Raw genomic sequence first — 24,161 nt, forward strand, 5'->3', positions numbered from 1 at the left:
TCTCACTGCTGTGGCCTCTCCCGCTGCGGAGCACAGGCTCCGGACACACAGGCTCCGCGGCCATGGCTCGTGGGCCCAGCCGCTCCGCGGCATGTGGGATCTTCCGGGATCGGGGCACGAACCCGTGTCCCCTGCATCGGCAGGCGGACTCTCAACCACTGCGCCACCAGGGAAGCCCAAGGAGAGTAGATTCTTATTGAACTTATGCAAATAACCATATTGCCATGAAAATAAGAATACTAAGAGTTTCCAAATTCTGGAGGGATCAGGTAGAGAGAAAAGATAAATGTTTCAGTTCTGCTTACACAGGTATAATTTACCAAATTGCTGTAAGTCACAGCTTAAGGGGAAAGGTTTGCATATATCTGGAAAACAAAGATTAAAAGTCAATAATATTTCAGACAAAAAGTCACGCTTGTTGATCTTGATACTTCATAGTTTTATGAAGCCGTCAGGTTTTCCATTCGAATTCTTTAATTTCTTACCCAATTCAGCAGTATAATCTGAAAGTTATCAGAAACCTGTACTTATCAGAAAGTCCTTTCTATGAATCTTCTTGAAAATGAAGCATTTTTGCAAAAGCATCAGAGCAAAACAGTAATTATCTATAAATGACAAGAGACTTTAAAAGGCATAGTTAAAGACCTGATTACAATGCAATTGTCAGAGAAATTTAGTTATTTTTGTGACATAGAATATTGAAATAATAACTAGAATTATGACTGATAACATATTATGACTGATAACATTATTAATGTTATAATGTAACATTATATCTACATTCAAATTTCATATAATTTCTAGAACATTTATGTTAATAACAATTGCCCATAAACTATAACCTAAGAAGGTTGACAATGCTTCCCCTGTAATTTAACATACCAAATAGTTGGGATTGACATATATACACTAAGATGTATAAAATAGATAACTAATAAGAACCTGCTGTATAAAAATAAAATAAAATTTAAAAATTAAAAAAACACACGAAACATACCAAATATTATGTTAGATATTAGTTTAATCTCTTTCTTTGAGATGTTTTAGTATTCTCTGAAGTATCCCAAATTTAGCTAGAAGTCAAAAGAACTTTGGGAGTTCCCTGGTAAGACACCCCATGATGCACGCACGGAAGTTTGTCAAAGATATCAAAAGATTTCAAAACACTTGGTCAAATAGGATCATCGGTCACTGTGAAACAATATTTATTCACTTAATCAAGTGACAATAGAAGATTTCAAAGGCAAATACAAAAAGTTGCAACAGATTGTTTAAAAGGTAGAGAAACTTTACATTCTGCTATCGAAAGCAGATCAATATTCCAAGAAAACTTTGCCCCTCTTAACAGAGAGAGAAAACCAAATTCTAATTGTGTACCAGCTTATTTTTAATATTAAAACTCATTCAACCAATTAAATTCATTCCAGTCTTCACCAGTCCTTATCACATACAAAACTCTTTTCCTAGATAACCTTCTATAACTTTCTTTTATACCTTCAGATTTTGTCCTATGCTTTCCCTTTCTCTCTCTCTCTCTCTCTCTCTCTCTCTCTCTAACTTCTTTTTAGGACAAAATTACTTCCTTTTCCCTTAACAAAATTCATTTCCATTCCTTAAACCTTCTTTTTCCTTTGCACACAAATATTTTTTCCTTATTAATTTTTGGAAGTTTTAATTATATATTTTAATTACATTCTTTAACCTTTAAAAACCTTAATTTCTAGTAAAAGCTAAGAAGTAAGCAATTATGAACTGTCTCTTAATTAGCATTCTGTAGAATGGCAAACTTATTAACTCTATTTATAATTTCTAAAAACATGTGCTTTCCTATTTAAAAAAAGTCTCAATTAATAGTTCTAAATATCATTAGTTCCTCTGTAGAGGGAAGCCTATGTTACTGTTTCCGTATCTTATTTTATTTGTAAAGGATCTAGATAGTCAATAAACTTCTAGATATTCAATAAACTTTAACTTAACTTAGCAAAACTCTAAAGTTTCAAGTTACCAAAAACCTGGAGAAACTATTTTTAAGAAGACATACGATAAAACATATTTTTTCCTAAAGAGCTCATCTAAAAACTCTTATCTCATTTACATTTAATTTACTTAATTTAAAAATCTTACTACAGCAAGTTATTTTTCTTGCTGACAAATTTTGTAAGAGAGATAATAAGATCTTATTTGACTTTTAGTAAACCTACATACAATAAAAATATTACACTTAATGCTGATTACTTTAAAGACATCTCAAGTTACCAAGTTACCAGTATTAATTAAACCAACAAACTTAAACTAACTTAATACCAAATATTAAGTTAATACTGAATATTTCCCAGATCATATGAACCTGAAATCCATTTGGGTTAGTTTATTTATATTTCTGAGAATTTATATAAGTGCTTAATTTCACTTAAGCCAATTAAATAGAACTCATTTACAAATTAATTTTGGCAATACCACCTGCAGGTAGAAACATATCATATCTATAACATACACACAAACATGTAGACAACACAACCAGAGATCTCAAAGCTTCGTTTAAAATGTAGTCATGAATTGGATATTACAATATAAAACTCATTTGTTTATATAACAGAATAAGTTGTTTACCTGCTTTAGTTTAAAAAGGCCTCTTTTCCATTTTTTCCCCTCCAGTCTCAGGAATTAGAGACGGTCTAGATAGATGAGAGTTCCTGAGAGCCCTGGTAGAACATTTACATCTCAAAGGCACAGGGAGAGAAATGCAAGCTCCTCCTAGAAGGACTTTTGTTCTGTTAGGTTCAGAATTTTGAAAAGATGTTTTATCAAACCGATTTCTCTAAGAATGCAAAAACCAGTTTTGGAATGTTGAAAGAGCTCCATCCTGGCCATTTCAGGGTGGGATTTCCTTTAGTTCCCAATTAAGTAAGTACTTGCAAAAGTGTAAGTTCTGTAAATACATGAACCTGACTCTGGTGTTAGTTGGAGGTTGGCTGTTTAATGCTCCTCTTTCCTTCTTTTTGGGAAACTCGATTCCACATTTTAAAGTTGGTTTGTCAGGATAAAATTACTACTGAAAACTGTATCGTGGGCCCATGTGCTGTTTGTGAGCTTAATTCCTCTAAGGTGTCACCTTAGAGTCATTTCAGCTCTTTTACCTGTCTCGGTTTCTCCTTCCAGCAATCTAAAACCCCCGCAGGTGCGGCCAGTCCTTATGTGTGCATCCCTGGATGAGTGACTTTTTAAATTAATGAGTGGGAGACTTCCCTGGCGGTCCAGTGGTTAAGACTCCGTGCTTCCACTGAAGGGGCCACAGGTTCAATCCCTGGTCAGGGCACTAAGATCCTGTATGCTAGAAAGTGCGGCCAAAATTTAAAAAAATAAAAACAACAAAGAACAAAAAAGACCCCAAAAACCTATAGAAAAAAAATAACATAAATTAATGAGTGGGTTTCCCTATGGGACTGTGGTACGGTATGAGGGCTCACCTCCCCCCTCCCATAAATTTCTCAGTTGCCTGAGAAAGCTGAAACCAGCTGGGAGGAGCTATGTCTCTTATCTTTGGAGCTGAAAGCTCTCATATGCTATCTTCACTTTTATTCTGACAAACCCTGTTAAAGTTTTTGAAGCTGATTTGAGGAAAGACATCAGGTCAGCCTCCCCCCCAATCACCCAGTCCAATCACACTGAAAGACTCCTCAGTCAGTGTCTTTCAACAACTGAGCAAAATCTTCCCAGTGCCTCTCAACTGGGTAATAAGGCACCTCTTCTTGAACCTAAGTTGAAGGATAACCCGCTACTCATACCAAGGAGTTTAACAAACTCTGAATTAAACTCAGGATTGTTAACCACGATGAGAGATCTGAGCTTAGGAGAGACTCAGCTAAATTCATCTGGACACACCAAGGAGGCAGACAGGCACAAGGGGCCCTTGCTGGTACCAAGGGTCTGGATCATCCTAGAGTTTAGACAAAGGAGAGACGTCTGCTCTGGGTTTCTCCCCTCATGGTCACCAAAACTGTCAACTGACAAAAAAGTGCCCAACATACCAGCTGTGAGTTGAGTTTTATGCATTGTCTTACTGAGGACTGTAGCCCGGGAGACAGCCTCTCCAATAGCTCTGAGGAACTGCTCCAAAGAGGTAGGGGGAGAGGCCAGTATATGTGTGATTTTGGCCAAGGAGTATCCGACATCTCAGTAGAAGGTTACTGCTAGTCACGAGGAACAGGTATCTCTGTTCATGATTTTTTTTTTAATGTTTGGGATTTCATTTTAATTAATTATTAATTTGGCTGCACTGGGTCTTAGTTGCAGCACAGGGGATGCCGTGTGCAGGATCTTTGTTGTGGCATGTGGGATCTTTAGTTGCGGCATGCGAGATCTAGTTCCCCGACCAGGGATTTAACCCAGGCCCCCTGCATTGGGAGCGTGGAGTCTTAACCACTGGACCACCAGGGAAGTCCCTCTCAGTTCATGATTTTAGTGCTTTTCTAAAGTATAGGAAGATGCAAGAATTGAGGTCAAAAAAATTCTCCTGTTACATCTAAGGGCCTTTTTTGTGCATTTTTCCAAAGCACAGCGTGCCTCATCATGTTCTTTGTCCTGAATTCCTTTCAGGGTGTACTGTAGGGCTGCGATTATAGTGGCTAATGATTTAATCCTTATAGGACTGGATGATAAGTGACATTCTTTGTTGCACACAGACTACACATGAGTAGCAATCCGTCTGTCCCCATGTCAGATTGTTTCTTTCCTTCAGATGTTTCTCAGGCACATCCATCTTCCTCTGGACCTTCATCACTTCCTGCCTTGGCTAAGGGTCTCTTTCTTCCAGAACAGGCTCTGGTAGCATCCTGGGCAACACCTTCCAGTCTTTCTCACAGTTGCGACTTCACATTTGCTTGTGAGGTCGTTTTTGATTTGTAGGACTACCAATCTCATGTCACTTGGATTTTCCTGTGCAGGAAATATAACTTTTTTTTTTTCTTATGACAAGTTAATTTCTTTTCAACTCTCTTTTCCATCTGAGTGGTAAGAACACTCTTAGACAGTTCAGCGTTCTCCCCACCCTTGTTTTACAGGTTGTACACACCTTTTGGAAAATTAACATAGGGCCAAAGGGTGGAGGGGAAGAATTCACCTAATCCTCTTAGTTGTTTGAGCTGCATTGTCCTGGTTAATCCTCTGTCAGTTGTCCACACAGGTTGCAACTAAATCTACCTGGGAAATGGAGCTTCTGGGTTATTGACCAATGTGTACCTTTGCTTCCCAAGGAGCAGCAGCCTTGGCCTGGGGGAGCAGGGCATAGAGTTCCAGTCTCAAGAACCCACTGACAGCTATGCATATAGCCCATTCCCCCACCTCTTTCCTTCCCAGCCTTAGGTAATCTTTATCTCCTTTGTGGGGAGATTGAGACTGGGGGGAGTGGGGAGGAACCTGAGATCGCGTTCTCACCTGTAATAGTTACTCCAAAATCAATTGCCCTGAATCCTTTCTATTCCCTGAGGGGCTTGTTTTGAAACTCTAAAGCCTTGAAATGACTCCCCATTTCCTCCATCTTCTGTCACAGCCATAAGCTCCCCAGCACAGGGACACCTCTGGGTTTGCTCAGAGTGCTATCCCCAATATCAAGTACAGAGCCTGACTAGCACATAGTGGATACTCAATAGATTTGTCCAACAAATGAATTATTGGGTCTTTCTCTCTCCCCCTCCAACCCATCCAGTTAAGTCTTCCAGAGGAATCTTCTGGAAATGTGGTTATCACTCCACAGCTGATCTGCTGTCCGGCTGTGAACCCAATCAAGTCTAACCACCTCTGGTTCAAGGTCCCCTCTAAACGGATCCATTTCATTTCCTACCACATCCAAGTACTTAAGATGCCTGGCCTGTCACGCAGCCTGTCATTCAACCAACAATAGTTACGACGTTCCTGCTCTGTGTCGGGCACCGTGTTAGACCCTGAGAAACAAATGTGACCGGAACAATCATGGTTTCTGCCATCACGGACTTTACAGTCTAGCGGAGAACCCAGACGGCAAACAGATACTTGTACATAATTAAATAATTAAATGATTATAGTTATCCAGAGTGGCTCAGGGGAGAATTACAGGGTGCCGTGACTAAAATTCAGTCGGGGGTCAAGAAAGATGCTCCAGAGGAAGTACCATTTAAGGTGTGATTGAGTTTACTTTGGAGCGGATGGGCGGGGAGGGAAAGAAGAGAGGGAGTTGAGGAAAGTGTTCTGGGCAAACAACTGGAACCAGCCAGAGTGGGTAAGTTTGAGGACTTAAAAGGCCAGTGTGGATGAGCAGAAGGTGAGGACTTGCCCAAAATCACACAGCAAATTGGTAGCAGAGGCAAGACCAGAACAGTTTCTTGGCCAGTGTTAGTTTCTCTACCCATCTGCATCTGCGCCTTCTTCACTGGGTCTTTCAAAGCGTATCCCGTGGGCTTCCGTGGTGGCGCAGTGGTTGAGTGTACGCCTGCCGAAGTAGGGGACACGGGTTCGTGCCCCGGTCCGGGAGGATCCCACATGCCGCGGAGCGGCTGGGCCCGTGAGCCATGGCCGCTGAGCCTGCGCGTCCGGAGCCTGTGCTCTGCAACGGGAGACGCCACAAAAGTGAGAGGCCCGCGTACCGCAAAAAAAAGAAAAAGCGTATTCCGAGAAACACTTGCCCGAGAATCACGTGGGTCACGCACTGACAACGCAGACTCTCTAAAGTAGACCCCAGGAAGATGCATTTTAAGAAGTTCGTTAAGAAGTTCTCGCATACACTAAAGTTTGCAAGACTACGGTCGCATGCTCCCCGCCAGCTCCAGTCTCAAAAGGGTGTAGCTGAATTGATTGGCTTTTAAAAGTCCCACTGCATCATGGGAAATGTAGTTTCGGATCTCCTTTCCTAGTCCCTGGGAGTGCTTTACGGAACGAGCCGAGAGGGCCCGGAAATAGCCGAGTAGTTCCTGGCGCGCCCTTTCCTGCCCGATTGCATTCTGGGAAAGGGCAGTATCCGTTAAGTGCCAGAGGCTGAGGCGCGCGACCGGCGGTCCCACGTGAAACCCTTCGCGAGCGTCGCTCGGCGGGGCTGCTCCCCGCTCTTAGCGGAGCGTCCCGGAAGCAGCGGGGAACCGGAAGTGGCCCGCGGAGGCTCGGAAGCTGATCCCGGAGCCCGGTGTGAGGAGCCTTGGAACGCAGCGACGGCGCCATGTCCCTGATCTGCTCTAGTGAGTATCGGCTGCGGCCGATTGCGGGTCGCAGGAGGCCGGAGAGCCGAGCGGGAGGATATACGGGCCGCTGCGACGCCGGGGTTGAGGCGGAGGTGAAAACGGGGCTCCCGGGAGGCAGGGCGGCGGCCTGTCAGCCCGGGGGTCCTCCTCCTTAAGCGTGGGGTGCATTTGCGCTGAGCTTCACAGTTTACATAACGCCTCAAGCGTATTGTCGCAGGCAGCACTGAGGCCACCCACCTCGTTTGCGCAGTGGAACTGAGGCCTGGATAGAGGGAAGCAGGTGCAGGGGAAACAGGGAAACCCTAGGGCTTGTGCAGGATCCGCCTCCGCTGGCGCAGGGATGCGGGCCTCAGTTTCCCCATCTGCAAAATGAAGGCCTTGGCACTGGATGTCGTCTGAGGCGCCTCGCTTGGGTAGGCAGAACTTCTGCAATTTGCAGAAGTCGCACAGTAGGTTAGAGGCAGTGACAGGGCTGGAAGCCAGGTCTCTGGCTCCCAGCCTGACTCCGTAGGACTAATGAAAACAGCGCACATTTATAAAGCCTCTGTTGGTTTACAGCGCGCTTACAAGACTGTGATCTCGTTATATCCTCATAAGAATTCTCCAAAGCAGAAATAAACATCCGGTTTTACAGATAAGGATGTAAGGCTCAAGAAGAATGTGGCTTTTGTAAAACAGTACAGCTAGTAAGCGGCAGAGCTGCATGTTGGAGCCAGGTTCTCTGACCCTGAATCCATGCTCTTTTCAAATGCCTTGTCCTGTCTTTCCTTTAGGTGTTTTATTGAGGCGTGCAGATGCTTTGCATTCTCATTGTTCATCCGGGTATTAGTTTCTCATCTTTTTCTCTCTTGGCTTCCTAACTCTCAAGCCCTTTACTCTTCTCAGAACCTCTCCATAAGTCCAATACAAAGGGAAGAAGGAGCGAAAGGAAATGTGACTAGAAAAAGGAACCTTACACCTTAAAGAAATGACGGTGTGCAAAGTATTTTCACATTCATTGTTTGAATCTTGAGAAAGATCCTTTCTGTTTTTCCCAGCTCCATCCTTCCTCTCATTTGCTCATGGGTTAGATGTTTACTGAGTGCCCGCTGGGCATCTGCATTGTTCTGGAAGGCAGAGACCAGCTATAATCCCTATCCTCAAGGGGTGTAAATGATACCTCTGTTGGGGGGTTGTTGTGAGGATGAGTTAGTCAGTGGAGAATGTTTATAGTCGCCCTTGGCACCTAGTAAACACCATGTAAATGCTTTTTGTTATCATAGCACTTGGCACATCGCTTTGTAATTTCTTTGTTTGAGAATCCATCTGGGCTCTAGCTTGAGATTTGAATGGCTTCGTGTGTATCTCCCGGTCCTGCGGTATAATGGGTGCCTAAGCATCTTTGTTCAAAAATGAGATGGGCGGGGATTATTGACTGCTCTCTAGGTGCCTGGCATTTAGTAGTCCTGTAGTAATTATTTATTGACTATCTGCCTGTCACGAGACTGATGGAGAAGCTAGTTAGGTGGCTGGAAAATGTTCTGGGTACAGTCCGAAACTGGCTTGGTGTCACGTCTTGATTCCTGTTAGCTGAGTGTAGGGACGCGTGGTCTTGGGGAGGCCAGCAGTAGGTGAAGCGTCCCTGTGGCCCTCTCACCGCCCCAAGCTCACTGCCTGCCTTTTCTCTGCAGTCTCCAACGAAGTGCCAGAGCACCCGTGTGTGTCCCCTGTCTCTAATCATGTCTACGAGCGGCGGCTTATTGAGAAGTATATTGCAGAGAATGGCACAGATCCCATCAACAACCAGCCTCTGTCCGAGGAACAGCTCATCGATATCAAAGGTGCCTGCTGGCTGCCTCAGTCCAGGGCCGTCCTAGCCCAGAGCCTGGGAGGGTGGGAGGGGGTGCCCGCGCACTCAGGGAGGGGAGATAGTGGTCTGTTAGTGCAGGCTGAAGGGCGAAGAGTTGGGGAGGGATAAAGCGCCCTGGGTGATGGGTTTTCACACCCACTTTCCCTCTCTTGGCAGTTGCTCACCCAATCCGACCCAAGCCTCCCTCAGCCACCAGCATCCCAGCCATTCTGAAAGCCTTGCAGGACGAATGGGTAAGTCCCTGGAAGAGAACTGGTATCTTACCCACTTGAAAAGAAGGGATCACTGGACTAGGACGTGGGGGTGGGAGGGATGGAGCATTACTTTCTCTTTTGAGGAGAGGGTGAGAGCAGAAGAGGAGCCTGCTTCTTGACCTCACACGGATCTGGGCTCCACGCTTTGTTCCATTGCCTGCTTGCCACGTCCCTGGGCAAGTTGCTCGTATCCAAGTCCTGATTTTCCTGACCATATGACATGGATTAGTGCCTGTCTCTCAGGGTTTTGGGAGAATTAGAATAAGATTAGAGTATAAACTTCATGATGTCAGGGGCTTATTTTACTCATCGATAGAGCCCCAGCACTGAGAGCAGCGCCAGGTACATAGCAGGTGCTCTAAAATGTGAATGAACAACTACATCTTGAGGATTGTCTGGCGTAGTGCCTGACACAATGAGGGCAGTCAATAAATAGCAGCTGTAGCATTTTTATTCCCTTTTGACAAGGTGACGGCATGACATCTGAGATGTGACGGTAAATTAGAGAAGATGGGGATGGGAAAGAGTTGGCTCCCACTCCTGTCTGTGTGCCCAGGGTTTGGCGTGCATAGGAGCTCGGGGGCATCTCCCAAAGCGTTTAGGGTCACTCACATCTTGCTTGGGTCACCAGTACTGGTCTAGTCTTCGTATCAAGGGCTGACTTCTGCTGGGTGCTCCCCGCGTCTCCCCGCCCCCTCACAGTGGCATCTCCCTCTCCCAGGACGCAGTCATGCTCCACAGCTTCACCCTGCGCCAGCAGCTGCAGACCACCCGCCAAGAGCTGTCCCACGCTCTGTACCAGCACGATGCCGCCTGCCGTGTCATCGCCCGTCTCACCAAGGAAGTCACTGCTGCCCGAGAAGGTAGAGCCTCTCACCTGCCATGCCCCACTCTGGGCTGGGCCTGTTTTACAATAGCCCGTTTCTGACGTTGTCTTCTCTCCCAGCTCTGGCTACTCTGAAACCGCAGGCTGGTCTCATCGTGCCCCAGGCTGTGCCAAGCTCCCAGCCGAGCGTTGTGGTGAGTGTCCCCCAGCCCCGCCAGCAGCACGCACGTGCGCGGTGGCTCACACAGCCCTCCTCTGCAAGGGTGTCTGGCATTTCTGTGCTCCTCTCACCTTCACCTTTCTGCTCTTCAGGGTGCAGGCGAGCCGATGGATTTGGGCGAGCTGGTGGGAATGACCCCCGAGATTATTCAGAAGGTATGTCGTGCTCTCACTTGGGTGGAAGGCTGATGGGTCCTCCCTTTTCACTATCTGCCTGGAGTCCAATATGAATAAAAATCCCATCCATTTGGAGATGAAGTGGAGTGGTACAGAGCACAGACTCCGACTAGGCTGCCTGGCTTTGTGTTTTGATGTCACCAGTTATAAGCTTTATGACCTTGGGCTGACTTAACCAGTCCTGTGTCTAATTTGCCTTCCAAAGTGAGGATAATGGTACCTGCTTTATAGACTTGTGGGAATTTTTAAGATTTTGATTACTGTTAAGTACCGTTTGTTGCTCTTATTAGGGTTCTTTGCAGATACTAAAACACTTTGTTACATGTTTTCATTTTCTTTTGAGGGAGACAGGACAGGAGTGACCACTATCATTTCACAAATGAAGAATCTGTAAAGAATGTGAGGTTCAGATTCAAAGGCACAGCTCACAAGAGGCGGAGCTGGCCCCTGAGTCCAAGTCCAGTGCTCTGTTAAACTCAGGGGGTCCTCCTTAGTACAAGTTGATGGTGTGTGTCTTTTCCAAGCCGTTCAGGTTGTCAGCATGCATCTCAGCTCTCATCTTAGTGGCGCAGGCGTGGTCTGGGAACCGTGCCATTTATTGCCTCTGTGGCCTTGGGCAAGTGACTTCACTTCTCTGAGGCTCAATTTCCTACTCTGTGAAATAGGGTCATCAACACCCACTTCATAAGGTTGGAATGAAAGTAAAAGGAGATAATGCACAGAAGCCTTTAGCACACAGCTTGGCAGATGATGAGTTCTTGGTGACGCTTGTGAAAGTGTAGATGTGACCAGCATTCACTGTGTTGTTTTCCTGGCAAAATAATTTGTCTCCCGTTGAGCCTATTCCCCTCTCTCTTCCCCAGCTTCAAGACAAGGCCACTGTGCTAACCACAGAGCGGAAGAAGGTGAGTCCTCCCCGGGTCAGGGGCGGGAGCTGGCCTGGAGGACGTGCTGGCCCCTTAGGAGGAAGGGGGATGGCCGAGTCCTGCACTCACTGCCACTTTTCTTGGGGGGCTTTTTCTTTCTCTCAGAGAGGGAAGACTGTGCCTGAGGAGCTGGTGAAGCCGGAGGAGCTCAGCAAATACCGGCAGGTGGCATCCCACGTGGTGAGTGGCGGAGTCCTGCAGACTTGGAGACGGCCCTCCCAGGCTGTTTCTGGGGTGGGGCAGGTCAGCATGGACTGTCGCCAAGGCCTCTGGCCCTGCCCCGTTTCTAGTCTTGGCCGCTGAGTTGTCAGGCTTCTCTTCCTGCCCAGCTCTGGCTTTCCCAATAGCCAATGAGGGACTTAACTGCATCCAGGCAGAAGTCCAAGTGCAGTGGATGAGGAACAGAAGTCACTTATGTGCCCTGGGGCTGGGGCCGGGGCAGTTGGGTGGCTTTGTGGCCTGCCTTGATTCAGCCGTGACTGGGTTTGATGTGGCTCTCTCTGCACAGGGCTTGCACAGTGCTAGCATTCCCGGGATCCTTGCCCTGGACCTCTGCCCCTCTGACACCAACAAGATCCTCACTGGTGAGAGCGGGCCTGGGGGACAAAAGTACCTTCTTCAGCAGAGGGACTTGGGTGGGCCTGACGCATTTTTGGATCTCATTTTGGTCCTCTTCAGGTGGGGCAGATAAAAATGTCGTCGTCTTTGACAAGAGTTCTGAGCAAATCCTGGCCACTCTCAAAGGCCATACCAAGAAAGTCACCAGCGTGGTCTTTCACCCTTCCCAGGTAAGGGCTCTCCTAGCACCCTTAGCCCTCATTCCTGAGCCCTGTTTCAGTGGTTTAGGGTCCCAGGACCAGACCCCCACCCCGTTGCCTCCTTGGTGAAGTGACACGGGCCTGAGAAAGAGTGCCGACTCTCTAGCTCTGGCAGTTAGGGGCCGGGTTTGGGGTCATGGGGTTGCCCTCTCCTCTGTGTCAGAGCTCCTAAAGCGTGGCCTTCAAACCGGGGGAGAAAGGAATCGTGTAGTTTGAAAAGCATGTTCATTGAAATGTTTTATGTTAGGAAAAGGGGAAAAACCCTACAGCGTTTATAATACAAACTGTAGTAAGCAAAGCTCAACAGAATCTTGCCTCATGTATCTGAGGAGGACAGATGGGTCTGTATTCCTACGGTCCTCCAGGCTGAGGGTGAAAACTTGACGTTAGCCGCTGCAAGGGGTGTGGGTTAAAACAGATGGAGAGCCGCTTGTTTAGAGGGGAAGCAGGTCGTTTGACCAGATTAATGACGTTATGGGATTTGCGTTTTTACATCTAGGACAGTTTGGGACTGTAGGAGAAGTGGCTGGATCAGCTTTTCCCAGAGTCTTTTCTCTGTACCTTTAAGGAAATTAGAAATAGAAAAATAACATGGTGAATTTTTCATTAAACTAGATATATTCAAATTGAAGCACTATTTTCCTGCTTACTGCGTGTTAATACATTATTTCTCTTATGCAAATGCATTGAGGGAAGATGGTAGTTGGTTTTACCTTATAGTTTTTAACGTCCTAACTAACCAAAATAACTGGTTGGTGACACCACATAAGTTTTTCTGAGAATTAACTTGCCCCCGAAATCCTTAAGTGTGGGATGCACTGGAACATGCCCTTGCAGCCCCTTCCGGGCCTGGTACTGTTAAGACCTGTGCCACCCCAGACAGTAGCCATTAGCTACATGTGGCTATTTAAGTAAACTGAAATTTAAAATTCAGTTTCTCGGGCTTCCCTGGTGGCGCAGTTGTTGAGAGTCCGCCTGCTGTTGCAGGGGACACGGGTTCGTTCCCCGGTCTGGGAAGATCCCACATGCATGCCGTGAAGCGGCTGGGCCCGTGAGCCATGGCCGCTGAGCCTGTGCTCCGCAATGGGAGAGGTCACAACAGTGAGAGGCCCGCATACCAAAAAGAAATAATAATAATAAAATAAAATAAAATAAAATTCAGTTTCTCAATTGCACTGGCCACATTTCTCTCTGGTCCTGGAAAAGGGTTGTGGGAAATTTCCCTCTGGTGCAGTTATCCTTTTTACCACTAGATGGCAGGGCCTCCTGCCGTTGGCCAAAGGCTGTTTAATTTCCCATTCTAATAGCATTTACCCTGGGGCCCTCTTAGGCATCGTTTTGCAGATGGGTGGTTCCAGGCAGGGCAGGGCTGTGGCTGTCCCCAGCCCTCTTTTGTAAGATGGTTGTGGTCCATCTCTTCTCTGTCTCTGATCATCTGTCTCCTTGCGTTCCTTTTAGGAGCTGGTGTTTTCCGCCTCCCCAGATGCCACTATCAGGATTTGGTCTGTTCCGAACGCCTCTTGTGTACAGGTTGTTCGGGCCCATGAGAGTGCTGTGACAGGCCTCAGCCTCCACGCCACTGGTGACTATCTCCTGAGCTCCTCTGATGACCAGGTGTGGTCCCAGCCAGGGCCCCAAAGAGGCTCCTGGTCCCCACACTCCTATATCCTGGGAGGAGGGAACATCTTACCAACCTCAGCTGGTTCCCCAGAACCCCAAGGAGAATGTTCCCTCTACCAAGAGGGGCTGGCCTTGCCAGGGTCTGCCGGACTAGAGTCTCTGCCTTCCTGAGGGGCCACCAGGACCTAGGGACCCACTGTCTTACTGGCTCCATTGTCTCTGTGTTTTCAGTACTGGGCCTTCTCTGACATCCAGACAGGACGTGTACTCACCAAGGTGACCGATGAAACCTCTGGCTGCTGTAAGTTGCCTCAGAAGCGCTGGGCTCTTCATTTGCTACGTTTTGTGTATTTTAATGTTTTATTTAGTCATTTGCTCATTTGTTCTAAAAACACACTTAACTACCAGTACCTGCTGAGTGCCAGGCGTGGTGCCAGCCCGGTGAGCAGTGGGAAGAGTGAGAAGCCTGCCTTGGCTGCACTTAGTCTCCCCTGCTGGGCTCTGACGCATGGCCGTCTCCCCTCTCCGCAGCCCTCACCTGTGCGCAGTTCCACCCTGACGGACTCATTTTCGGGACAGGAACCATGGACTCTCAGATCAAGATCTGGGACTTGAAGGTAGGACATGGTGACCTCCATCTGCGGCCCAGGGCTGGAGCTCTTGGAACTGTGCAGTGTGATGAAGTGCTTATGGCACCTGGCCCCAGGGGTGTCCCAAGAGTGGACAGTGGCTGTGTATGTGTGTGTGACACAGTAGGTGTGGTCTGGGGGCCCCCAGGCTGGGCATCCACCCCTGCTATTCCTGCTGGTTGTCCTCCCTGAAGGATGGAAGAGGACATCTCAGAAGTAGGACTTTGATGAGCTCCATTTTCTCCCCCTGACCAGTGGGTGACATTTTACTCCCTGTCCCCCAACTGTAGGAGCGCACCAATGTGGCCAACTTCCCTGGCCACTCGGGCCCCATCACCAGCATCGCCTTCTCTGAGAACGGCTACTACCTGGCTACGGCGGCTGATGACTCCTCTGTCAAGCTCTGGGATCTGCGCAAACTTAAGAACTTTAAGACGTTGCAGCTGGATAACAACTTTGAGGTGTGCCCCCTCCCTCCCCCCAGCTCTCTTGGTCGCCTCTCCTCCTCATTTGTCGGTTATTCACTGAGTTACTCTAAACTGCCTCTGTTTATCCCCGATTGCTCATAGTTTCTGCTCCCCTCATGTGACCTCTCTCCTGATTCTGGCAGGTAAAGTCACTGATCTTTGACCAGAGTGGTACTTACCTGGCCCTTGGGGGCACGGATGTCCAGATCTACATCTGCAAACAGTGGACGGAGATTCTTCACTTTACAGGTAGAGGCTGGCCCTGGGATCCTGAGGTCTCTGCGTGCCCTGGCCCAGAGGAAAGTGGGAAAATCTCACTGTGTTAGGAATTTCTAGGGCTAGGCTTGCACTTGCCAGGGCCGCTTTTAATCACTGTCTGAGGCAGTATAGTTTAACGGCTAAGACAGTGAACTCCAAGGGTCAGACTGCTTGGCTTCAAATGCTGGCTCTACCAGTTGAATTGGTGTGACGTCGGGCAAGTTACTTAATCTCTCTGGAGAGTGATAATAGTACAGTTGATTCTTCACAGATTCAGCCAACTGTGGGTCGAAAATAGAGCAAAACTCGAATTGGCCACACACTGGCAACTGTTAGCATAGCATTTACCTTATATTTACAACTATTTACATAGAATTTATGTTCTGTTAGGAATTATAAATTATTTAGGGATGATTTAAAGTATATAGGAGAATGTGTGTAGGTTATATGCAAATACTACACCATCTTATATAAAGGGCTTGAGCGTCCGTGGATTTTGGTGTCTGCAGGAGTTCCTGGAACCAGCACCCCTCAGATACCAAGGGCGGACTATACATACCCAGTGGGGTTGTTGTGAGGTTTAGCTGAGTTTATATATACATGCATGTATTTAGATGAGTTTATATAAATATATAAACATATAAAATACAAATGTACATAATGTGTAAATGTATAAATACAAGATAGCAATACACATAAATACATGTGTTTAGAACAGTGTCTGGCACATAGGAAGGATTTGCTACTATCATTCAATATTGTGTCTTAGTTCATGGTGGGATTAGAGCAATAAATAAGGCAGACCCAGTGTTTGCACTAACGGAACTTCTGGTCAGGTTGGGAAGGCAGATGTAGAGTGACTTCACCAGTAATTACTTTAGTGTGGTGATAAGTACTAGAGAAGACAAGCATGAAATGCTGAGACAGTGGATAACAGGGTTGGCAACCTCATAGTCCTGTGGCCTCGGGTCTGTGACTTGCCCTTTTGGAGCTTTAAATGGGCGTTTTGACACTGCAGATTGTGCCAGCTGGTGCTGTGGAAGTGCCTGCATGGTGACAAGGTGCCTCTTGCACCCTCGGGAGCTGAATGAACGGCAGCTGCTGTTGTCTTTGTTGATGAAGTTCTTGTCCTCGTTAGCAGGTTGTGGGCAGGGCACAAGCACCTTCTCCCACCCCAGATTCTACTCGGTGTGTGTGTCCCAGAGGTGGCCAAGCCTGACTGTGTGGCCCACGAGTTTTAACCTTCACTGGGCCCTGGTGCTTTGATTTGGAGCAGAGTTAGGTGGAGTGGAGGGCTGGAAGCACAGGGTGCTCTGTAGTGGGGAGCTGGCGGGCCGGCTGTGATCCTAGGAATTGGCACTGATGCCCTTGAACTGCCCGAGCCCGGCGAGGAGGGTTGCCCAGCCTCTTCTGCCCCTGCCCCAGCCCTGCCTTGTGCCAGGGGCCCAAGTCTCCTGGAGTTAACCCCATGAGCTGGAACCAGCTGATAGACTATTCCAGTTACACACAGGGAGTCAGAACTAAATACGTACCAACCAGCCTAGCTCCCATTCAGTTCTCGGACTTGAACCGAGCCAAGCAGAGCCGAATTGTAGCTGCTCCGAAAGCTTAGGTGGGGGAGACGGGCGTTCCACTCAGCCCAGCCACAAAAACCTGAGTGCCTGCCGTGGGCCAGCACCGAGTGAGGCCCTGGAGCTCAGTGCTGTGCGGGTCAGACTAGAACCCTGGCCTCGGGGGTTGACAGGCCACGGGGAGGTCCATACGGGCAGAGGCCCGCAGGATGAGGAACACTTGACGGGGGAGGACTGGATGGGTTGGGAGCGAATCATCAGGGGTCAGTGCTGAGACCCCGAGGAAGAACAGCCCCCTCACCATTGTCTCTTGTCTCTCCCCACAGAGCATAGCGGCCTGACCACGGGGGTGGCCTTTGGGCACCACGCCAAGTTCATTGCTTCAACAGGCATGGACAGGAGCCTCAAGTTCTACAGCCTGTAGGCCCCGGCCCTCCTGGCAGGAGCTGGGCCTCATCTCAGTAGTGGGGTAGCGTTAGGGGTGGGGGGGCAGGGGAAAAGAGACTACTGGGGGGTGGGGGGTGTATGGGGCGGGACATTCGCATCATTTCCCTCTGGTCCAGGCGGCGGGCTGAGAGCTGCGGTGGCATGGACCACCCTCATCCGTGCAGCCTCCGGGCCCGCTGGGAGCAGCCGTGGGGCAGAGTCGGGGAGAGGCTGAGCCAAGGGGACTGTGAAGGGGCTGGGCCAAGGGCTCAGGCAGGGTTTTGTAAGCAGCGATCTAGTTTTCATTAAAAAAAGAAAACACCAAACACAGCCACCTTCCTCTGTGTGTCTGTAGCAGGGAAAGTCAAGGGGAGGGGCACCAAGTAGGACTCTGACCGCCAGGGTGCCCATCGTTCCTTTTTTTTTTTTTTTTCCGAATGCACAACAGAAATAAAAAAGAAAACAAAAAGAAACCTACAAGCCACTTGCCGGAATGACTCTTCCCGTCCCTGCAGGCCTTGACTGTGTGTTCATAGGGCCTCGTGGGGTTGGCTCCCACGCGAGCCTGGAAGGGAGGGGGAAGGGCTGAGGGGCTGCCGGCACGTCAGGAGGGATTCCTCAGTCCTTCAGTCCGAGGTGACAGAACATCTGTCCCAGACTAGCTTGAATCAGAAGGGTTTCTGTAACTGCTGTTTGAAGATTTGAAATAGAACGGGTCCCAGGGAAGACAGCCAGCAAACCGTAAATAAGCAAAAGATCAGCGAATGCCCTATTTAATTAGGGAAATAAGGGTGGTCAGTGTGGCTGCTTTGGGTGGTCAGGAACGGCCTCTTGCAGATGACACTTAAGTTGAAGCCTGATTGATGGGAGCTAAAGGGGAAGTGGAGTGTTGCAGACTGAGGGAAGGTTCTAAGGCTGGAATGGTCAAGGTGCGTGGAGCAGGGGAAGGAGGCCAGTGTGGCCGGAGTGTGGCGCCACTGGGTGTGGCCCTGGGAGATCGTCAGTAGTACCCTTGAGAAGAGCTGTCCCAGTAGAGCGTTGGGGCGAGAGAAGTGAGAAAGTGGGAGGCAGTGATTGTAGGTAAGGAATCGTGCCAGGGAGGGGAGCCAAGAAGTGGGGTGTCCCCTTGGGGTGGCGGTGGGGTCAAAGCATAGCAGTCCTTGTTGACACAGCAGAGCCCTCCACGTGTGCTTTGCTGGGTCCGTGCTGTGTGGCCACGTCGGTTCGGGCGTGCCGTGTCTTCTAGGAGGGTCAGAATGCCTCTTAGCTAGTAAAACCCTTGAAACTCCTGCGGCAAAGAAGCCATTCAACTTTTTGACCCATTTTCCTCATAAATATTTGACAAGGAGAGCTTCTGTGTATGTGTGTGTAACCCCTGGTGTCCATGGAACTTGCCTTTTGGAAAACATCCCAGAGTTTTAGCTGTTTTTAAACAGTGTGCAGTGAGCGTCTTCAAGCATGCAGCCTTTTGCTAGCTTAGGTTAGTTCTTACAGGTAACTTTCCAAGAGTGGAGTGGTAAGGCAGCGTTTGGAAGACTTAGAAGTTTTCCCACATTTGCCAACCAAAGTAGTACCAATTTGAAGGTGTGGTTCAGTGTGTGACGATATTAATTTTATGTATCCTCAGCCAATTTGGGGTATTTGAAAAGAGTATGGGTCTTAAGAAAAGACCCATCATGTAGTTCTGAAGCAGGACCAAAGAGGAGAAGAAAAACTGCTGAGTGAAAGATGGACCTGTGGAGCTGTCCGCTGTTGTTTGCAGGTGGTGGAGCAGCATCATTCAAGGTGGGGGTGGCTGGGTACCCTGGGGGTGTCCTGGGGCCAGCACAGCACCAAACCATCTAATGGTTTCTGGCTAGATACTAATAAGCATACTTAAGGTTCGCCTTCGTTTCCAGGAAAACTGGAACATAAGGACAGAGGTTCTTGGGGGACCTGTGGGTTGGAAAGGGCACCGTGGTCTCCCTCAGATTGAAGCGTGTGTTGTATCCATGCAAATGTGCACTGGGGCGGGGCTTAGAGTATATCTCAGAGGGACTGTAGTCCCGCCCCCACCCCCAGTCAGTTCCAGACCACTGCCCTAGAAAGACTGGTATGTGGATCGTAAGGCTCTGAAGTGCTTTCATCTCTCCTGCCCTCTTTCCACTCTCACGGGCAGAAGGGCTGTGTGCCAGACACTACATTTTCTCATTTTATGCTTGAAACAACCTTGCCTTTAGCTGTCCAGCAACTGGGCAGCTTCCTGCACCCCCATGGGGCTTCATGTCCCTTTGCAGTCCAGGGTGGAAGATAGGCTCTGGGACTCTGGGGACAGACTCTGGGTTTTGAGTCCCAGCTCTGGCACTTAGTAGTGAGGGGCCTCGGTCAGGTTACTTAACTCCTCTCTGTTCAGTGCCTTCGTCTGGAAGATGGGGACAGTGTACTAATTAGGGATGTTGTAAGGCTTAAGCAAGGTAGTGTGTGAGCAGTGCTTAGGACAGTGGTGGACGTGATGAATGCCGTCCACATTTTAACTGCTGCTGCTGCTACTTCTACTGCTACACTGTCTGCTCTCCCCAGGGTCCCTGCCCTGCCAGGTGAGTGCCCTCACTCAGCCCGGGTTCGTGCCTCTGGCATAGTTCTAACCACGTTACCTTGGAGGTGTTTATGCATTTGTTTCTCATAACTAGGCTTTAATCTCCCGAGGGCAGGACCGTGTACTCACTGCTGGTATTCAATTCACTGCTGCTGAGGGGCAGACAGATTCAAACCTGGGGCTCAGACCGAAGCCCAGGCTCTGTCTCTGCAGAAACAAAAGGCGGGGGCGGGGAGGGGTGGGGGGTGGTGACAGACTTCGTTATTTCAGCCAGAATGGAATGGAGAGCTGTCATCCCTGCCACGTCGCTCCAGGTTTCAGCTCAACTGTCTTGTAGGTGAACCTTCTGGAAGTAGGGCTCACCTATTCTGGACCCTTATTAGGCTCATGAATTTTTGTAATTAGTACTTACTGCATCCTACATGAGCTTGACTCCTTTGACGATCCATTCCTGGATCGTTCATGCCTGAGGACCCAGTCCCCAAACCCACCCTTGTCCGTCCTCTGTTGAAGCTTGCTCGGCCTTGGAGCACTGACCAAGGTGGCCACCTGGGGGCACTGTAGTTACACTAGTCTCCCCAGTAACACTGGCCCCAGGACCGAGCTGGGCCCTGTTTTCCCCATTCCACAGGCTGGAAACCATAAGTAGTAGAGCTGGCATCTTAAGCTGTCTGGCTACAGAGACAGCTGTGCTCCATCATCCGCTGAGACAGGAGCCGGCAGCTCCACGGTGTTCCAGGATGTAGTGCTGTGGTTAGGTGTGGGCTCTGGAGTCAGAAGCCAGGTTTGAATCCCAGAGCTGCAGCTCTCTATGACTTCGGTGTTTGTGTCTCAGCTTCTGCACCTGTAAAACTGAGTTAATGGTGCCTACTGCACAGGGCTGTTGCGTGCAGAGAGCTTGGGAAGCACTCCATAGCTGGCTGCTTTCTCCCTGCTCCTGTCTGCACTGGCATCCACTGACCCTGCTGGGGTCCTGGTGGCCCTTGACCCTCCACACCTGTGTTATAAAGGTGAGGCCTGACATGGCCTTCTTCCTTCATAAATCATACGTTTATAAGGCTCTGATAACACAAAGTGGAACGTGATTAGTTAGGCAGGGAGGTGGGAGCACACAGGTGATACAACCGTGGGGCTGTAGAGTTCTCATAGAGGTGCCAATGCAGAGGATGGGGTGCAGCTGTTAGTGAAAGGTAAATCTGGGGAGAGGCGACATAGGCACATTTTAGAGAAGTAAAAATTCCCTAGGTGGACCCAGGGTAGGGGTGGCTGGTGGAAGGAGAGGCTCTGGCAGCCCCACTGCCTTGCTGAAGTGAGGAGGGAGGAGCGAGCCAGAAGGGGAAGACAGCCAGCGTGGAGGGTGGAGGGCAGGAATGGTGGAATAACGCCCAGCAGATCGTTGTAAGGCAGGTTGGGAGGTGGCTGGTTTCAAACCAGCAGCGTGAAGTCTAAGATCTCATCTGAAGTTTTTCAGAATTTGGAACAGGTCTTTAACCAACATTTTAGAAGTTTTTTTGTTTTCTATTTTGATACATTCATTCAAAAGTGTCTAAAACATATCTTTTCAGTTTAAAGGATAATAAACACCCTTGTATCCACCACTCGGCTTAGGAAAGACAGTACTGGGGGCCCTCTGTGTGCCCTTCCACGAATGCATCCCTCTTTCTCCCCCCGCAGAGGAAACTGCTACCCTGAAATAAGGGTTGATTATTCCTTGCTTTTATAATTTTGTCACTAAATATTTTTCTTTTCTTTTTTTTTTTTAAAGGTACGCGGGCCTTTCACTGTTGTGGCCTCTCCCTTTGTGGAGCACAGGCTCTGGACACGCAGGCTCAGCGGCCATGGGTCACGGGCCCAGCCGCCCCGCAGCATGTGGGATCTTCCCGGACTGGGGCACGAACCCGTGTCCCCTGCATTGGCAGGTGGACTCTCAACCACTACACCACCAGGGAAGCCCACTATATATTTTTCTTCCTTTTTTTTCTTATCTTTGAACTTTGTATAAATGAAATCATTCAGTTTGGTTTCTTTGACTTCATTTGCTAAACATTGTTCCTAAGACTTACCTGTATTGATACACATAGCTGTAGTTCTTCACTATCGTGCCAACAAAGGCAAATGGCCAAACAGAACTCCCCCCAGGTTGCTGGAACAGCATTCACCAGAGACGGGGGGGTGGGGGGGCAGCTGTACAGATGTGCAGGTCCCAAACGGTGCATTCATCCTGGGCAGGGCGCTCCGGGGGACGATTCCCACCATCGGGCTAAGGTGCTTTTGAGCTGCCCGATTGGGAAGCACAGCTTCTCCTCTGTTGTCCTCAGGGGAAGAGAGACAGTAACGGTAAGATGTCGCAGAACCTTGCTCCAGGCCCTCATCTGCCAGCTCCATGTTTGGTGGTGGGTGGGTGGCCGGGGGTTTGTACCAGCTCTTTCCCTTGACGTGATCCTGGATCTAGGGTCCAGAGGATGCCGTTGCAGCTGTTTGATGTGGCTAGTGGGCAGCAGGACTCACTGCATTGCATTCATGGTTGGAGAAGCACCAGCCCCTCCTCTGACATAATTAAGGGGCTGGGGTCCAAGCTTTGTAATTGATTAGCGCCTTAGGCACTTGGCAGTGGCTGGATTCCATGGAGCCTTATAAGAGGCCTCCTTTTCTGGGAGGCCAGCCTACAGGGGATAAACTTGGACAGCTTAACCCTTACTTCTCATTCACTGTAGAATCCCATTAGAGAAATACCCTGCACTGCACTTATATGTCCTATTGATGGTAATGGATATATGGGTTTCCAAATTTTTTGCGATTATAAACAGTGTTTCTGTGAACATTCTGGTACAAGGGTTTTTCCTAGGATACTAACCTAGGAGAGGATTTATTATATAGATCATACTGTAGGTAATGACAAACTTTTTAAAATTTATTTTATTCAAGTATTGATTTACAATGTGTTAATTTCTGCTGTACAGCAAAGTAATTCAGTTATACATATATATTCTTTTTCATATTCTTTTCCATTATGGTTTATTATAGGATATTGAATAGAGCTCCCTGTGCTGTACAGTAGGACCTTGTTGTGTATCCATCCTGTATATAATAGCTTGCATCTGCTAATCCCACACTCCCAGTCCATCCCTTCCCCACCCTCCCTCCCTCTTGGCAACCACAAGTCTGTTTTCTAATGACAAATTATTTTTCAACATGGTTGTACCAGTTTACACTCTGATTGGCAATGGATGAGTGTACCTGTCTCCATACCCTTGCCAACCCTTAATATTTTCTGATTTTTACATTTTTGCTCATCTGGGGGGTATATTATAGTATCTTGAAGTTTATTTTCACATCCATGATTACTAATAAGGTTGAGCATCTTTTTATCCACTTACAGGCCATTTGAGTTTATCTTTTGTGAAAGCGCCTTTGCCCATGTTCCTATTTGGGTTGTCTTTTTCCTTTTGATTTGTGGCAATTTTAAAATGCATATATATTTTGGATAGTAATCCCTTATTGTGTTGCAACTATCTTCCCAGTTGGAGCCTTGTCTTTTCACTCTTTTTCATGGTGTCTTGTGATTTTGGGTTTGTGAAATGCTCATTTTATCTGTGACTTCGAGAATTCTTTGAGACTTTGGCTGAAATCATGTTTTTTGTTTTTTTTTTTCAGTCAAGGTTTGCATTTGCTTCTGCTTGAGCCCAGACTACTTTAATTCTCACCCTGGGATCACTTTAAATTAAATTCAGCCCTTGAGGTTTTCTCCAAACTGAACTTTCAAGAGTCCTCACCCCTTCTGTAGACTAAGAATCTGGACCAGAAAAAAGGGAATTGTACTCTTAATTCTCAGGGGAGATTTCTTTTTTTCATCCGTCCATCCATCCAGCACCATAGTCAAGATAGGCAAGATCCCTTGCTGCCCGCTTCCGTGCAGTGGTTTGTTTCTCCTTTACTCTGGCCTGAAGATGAAGCCCCCTGAGTTCCAGCTTGGATAGAGGCCTGCACTAGGCTCCCCAACTCTGGCAGCCTCTGGGCTGATCTGCAGTTCCCTGTGTTCATCAAAGCAGAATGTCAAGACCTCCAGGCTTCTGCAGAAATCCCAGAATAGAAGCTGGGCTCACTTCCCAGAGTTTTTGTTTTTACTTTATTTTTGGCCTTTGTGCATGCCTTTTTTTTTTTTTTTTAATATTAGCTCAGCAATGATTTAAACATGTTTTTAAAAACACACATAAATAATCTGGGATTTTAGTTGTTTGCTTCTGAAAGTTGACCTGTGTATCTGGTCTTCCCACTGCTGGAACAGAGTGGTACTTTTTTTTTAAAATTTATTTTTGGCTGCGTTGGGTCTTCGTTGCTGCG

At 47.9% G+C, this 24,161-nt stretch overlaps 1 protein-coding gene across 1 annotated transcript; it reads left to right on the forward strand.

Annotated features, from left to right (window-relative positions):
• The first annotated feature begins 6,969 nt into the window (after positions 1–6,969).
• PRPF19 (pre-mRNA processing factor 19) lies at positions 6,970–17,298 on the forward strand. Its single transcript, XM_060104295.1, has 16 exons — positions 6,970–7,202; positions 8,876–9,025; positions 9,211–9,287; positions 10,030–10,171; positions 10,255–10,328; positions 10,447–10,509; positions 11,394–11,435; positions 11,562–11,636; positions 11,965–12,040; positions 12,135–12,244; positions 13,733–13,888; positions 14,126–14,195; positions 14,426–14,511; positions 14,814–14,984; positions 15,134–15,239; positions 17,146–17,298. The coding sequence occupies exons 1-16, from the start codon at positions 7,184–7,186 to the stop codon at positions 17,241–17,243; spliced, it is 1,515 nt and encodes a 504-aa protein (XP_059960278.1). The 5' UTR covers positions 6,970–7,183; the 3' UTR covers positions 17,244–17,298.
• Positions 17,299–24,161: the final 6,863 nt, after the last annotated feature.

This window comes from Mesoplodon densirostris, chromosome 7, assembly GCF_025265405.1.
Source record: "Mesoplodon densirostris isolate mMesDen1 chromosome 7, mMesDen1 primary haplotype, whole genome shotgun sequence".
Taxonomy (NCBI): domain Eukaryota; kingdom Metazoa; phylum Chordata; class Mammalia; order Artiodactyla; family Ziphiidae; genus Mesoplodon; species Mesoplodon densirostris.

Bases quoted from the DNA above. Each gene is read 5' to 3' on its own strand.
- PRPF19 (XM_060104295.1), top strand. The intron at 10,172-10,254 runs GTAGAGCCTCTC...CTTCTCTCCCAG, and splicing joins AGTCACTGCTGCCCGAGAAG to CTCTGGCTACTCTGAAACCG. The intron at 10,510-11,393 runs GTATGTCGTGCT...TCTCTTCCCCAG, and splicing joins CCCCCGAGATTATTCAGAAG to CTTCAAGACAAGGCCACTGT.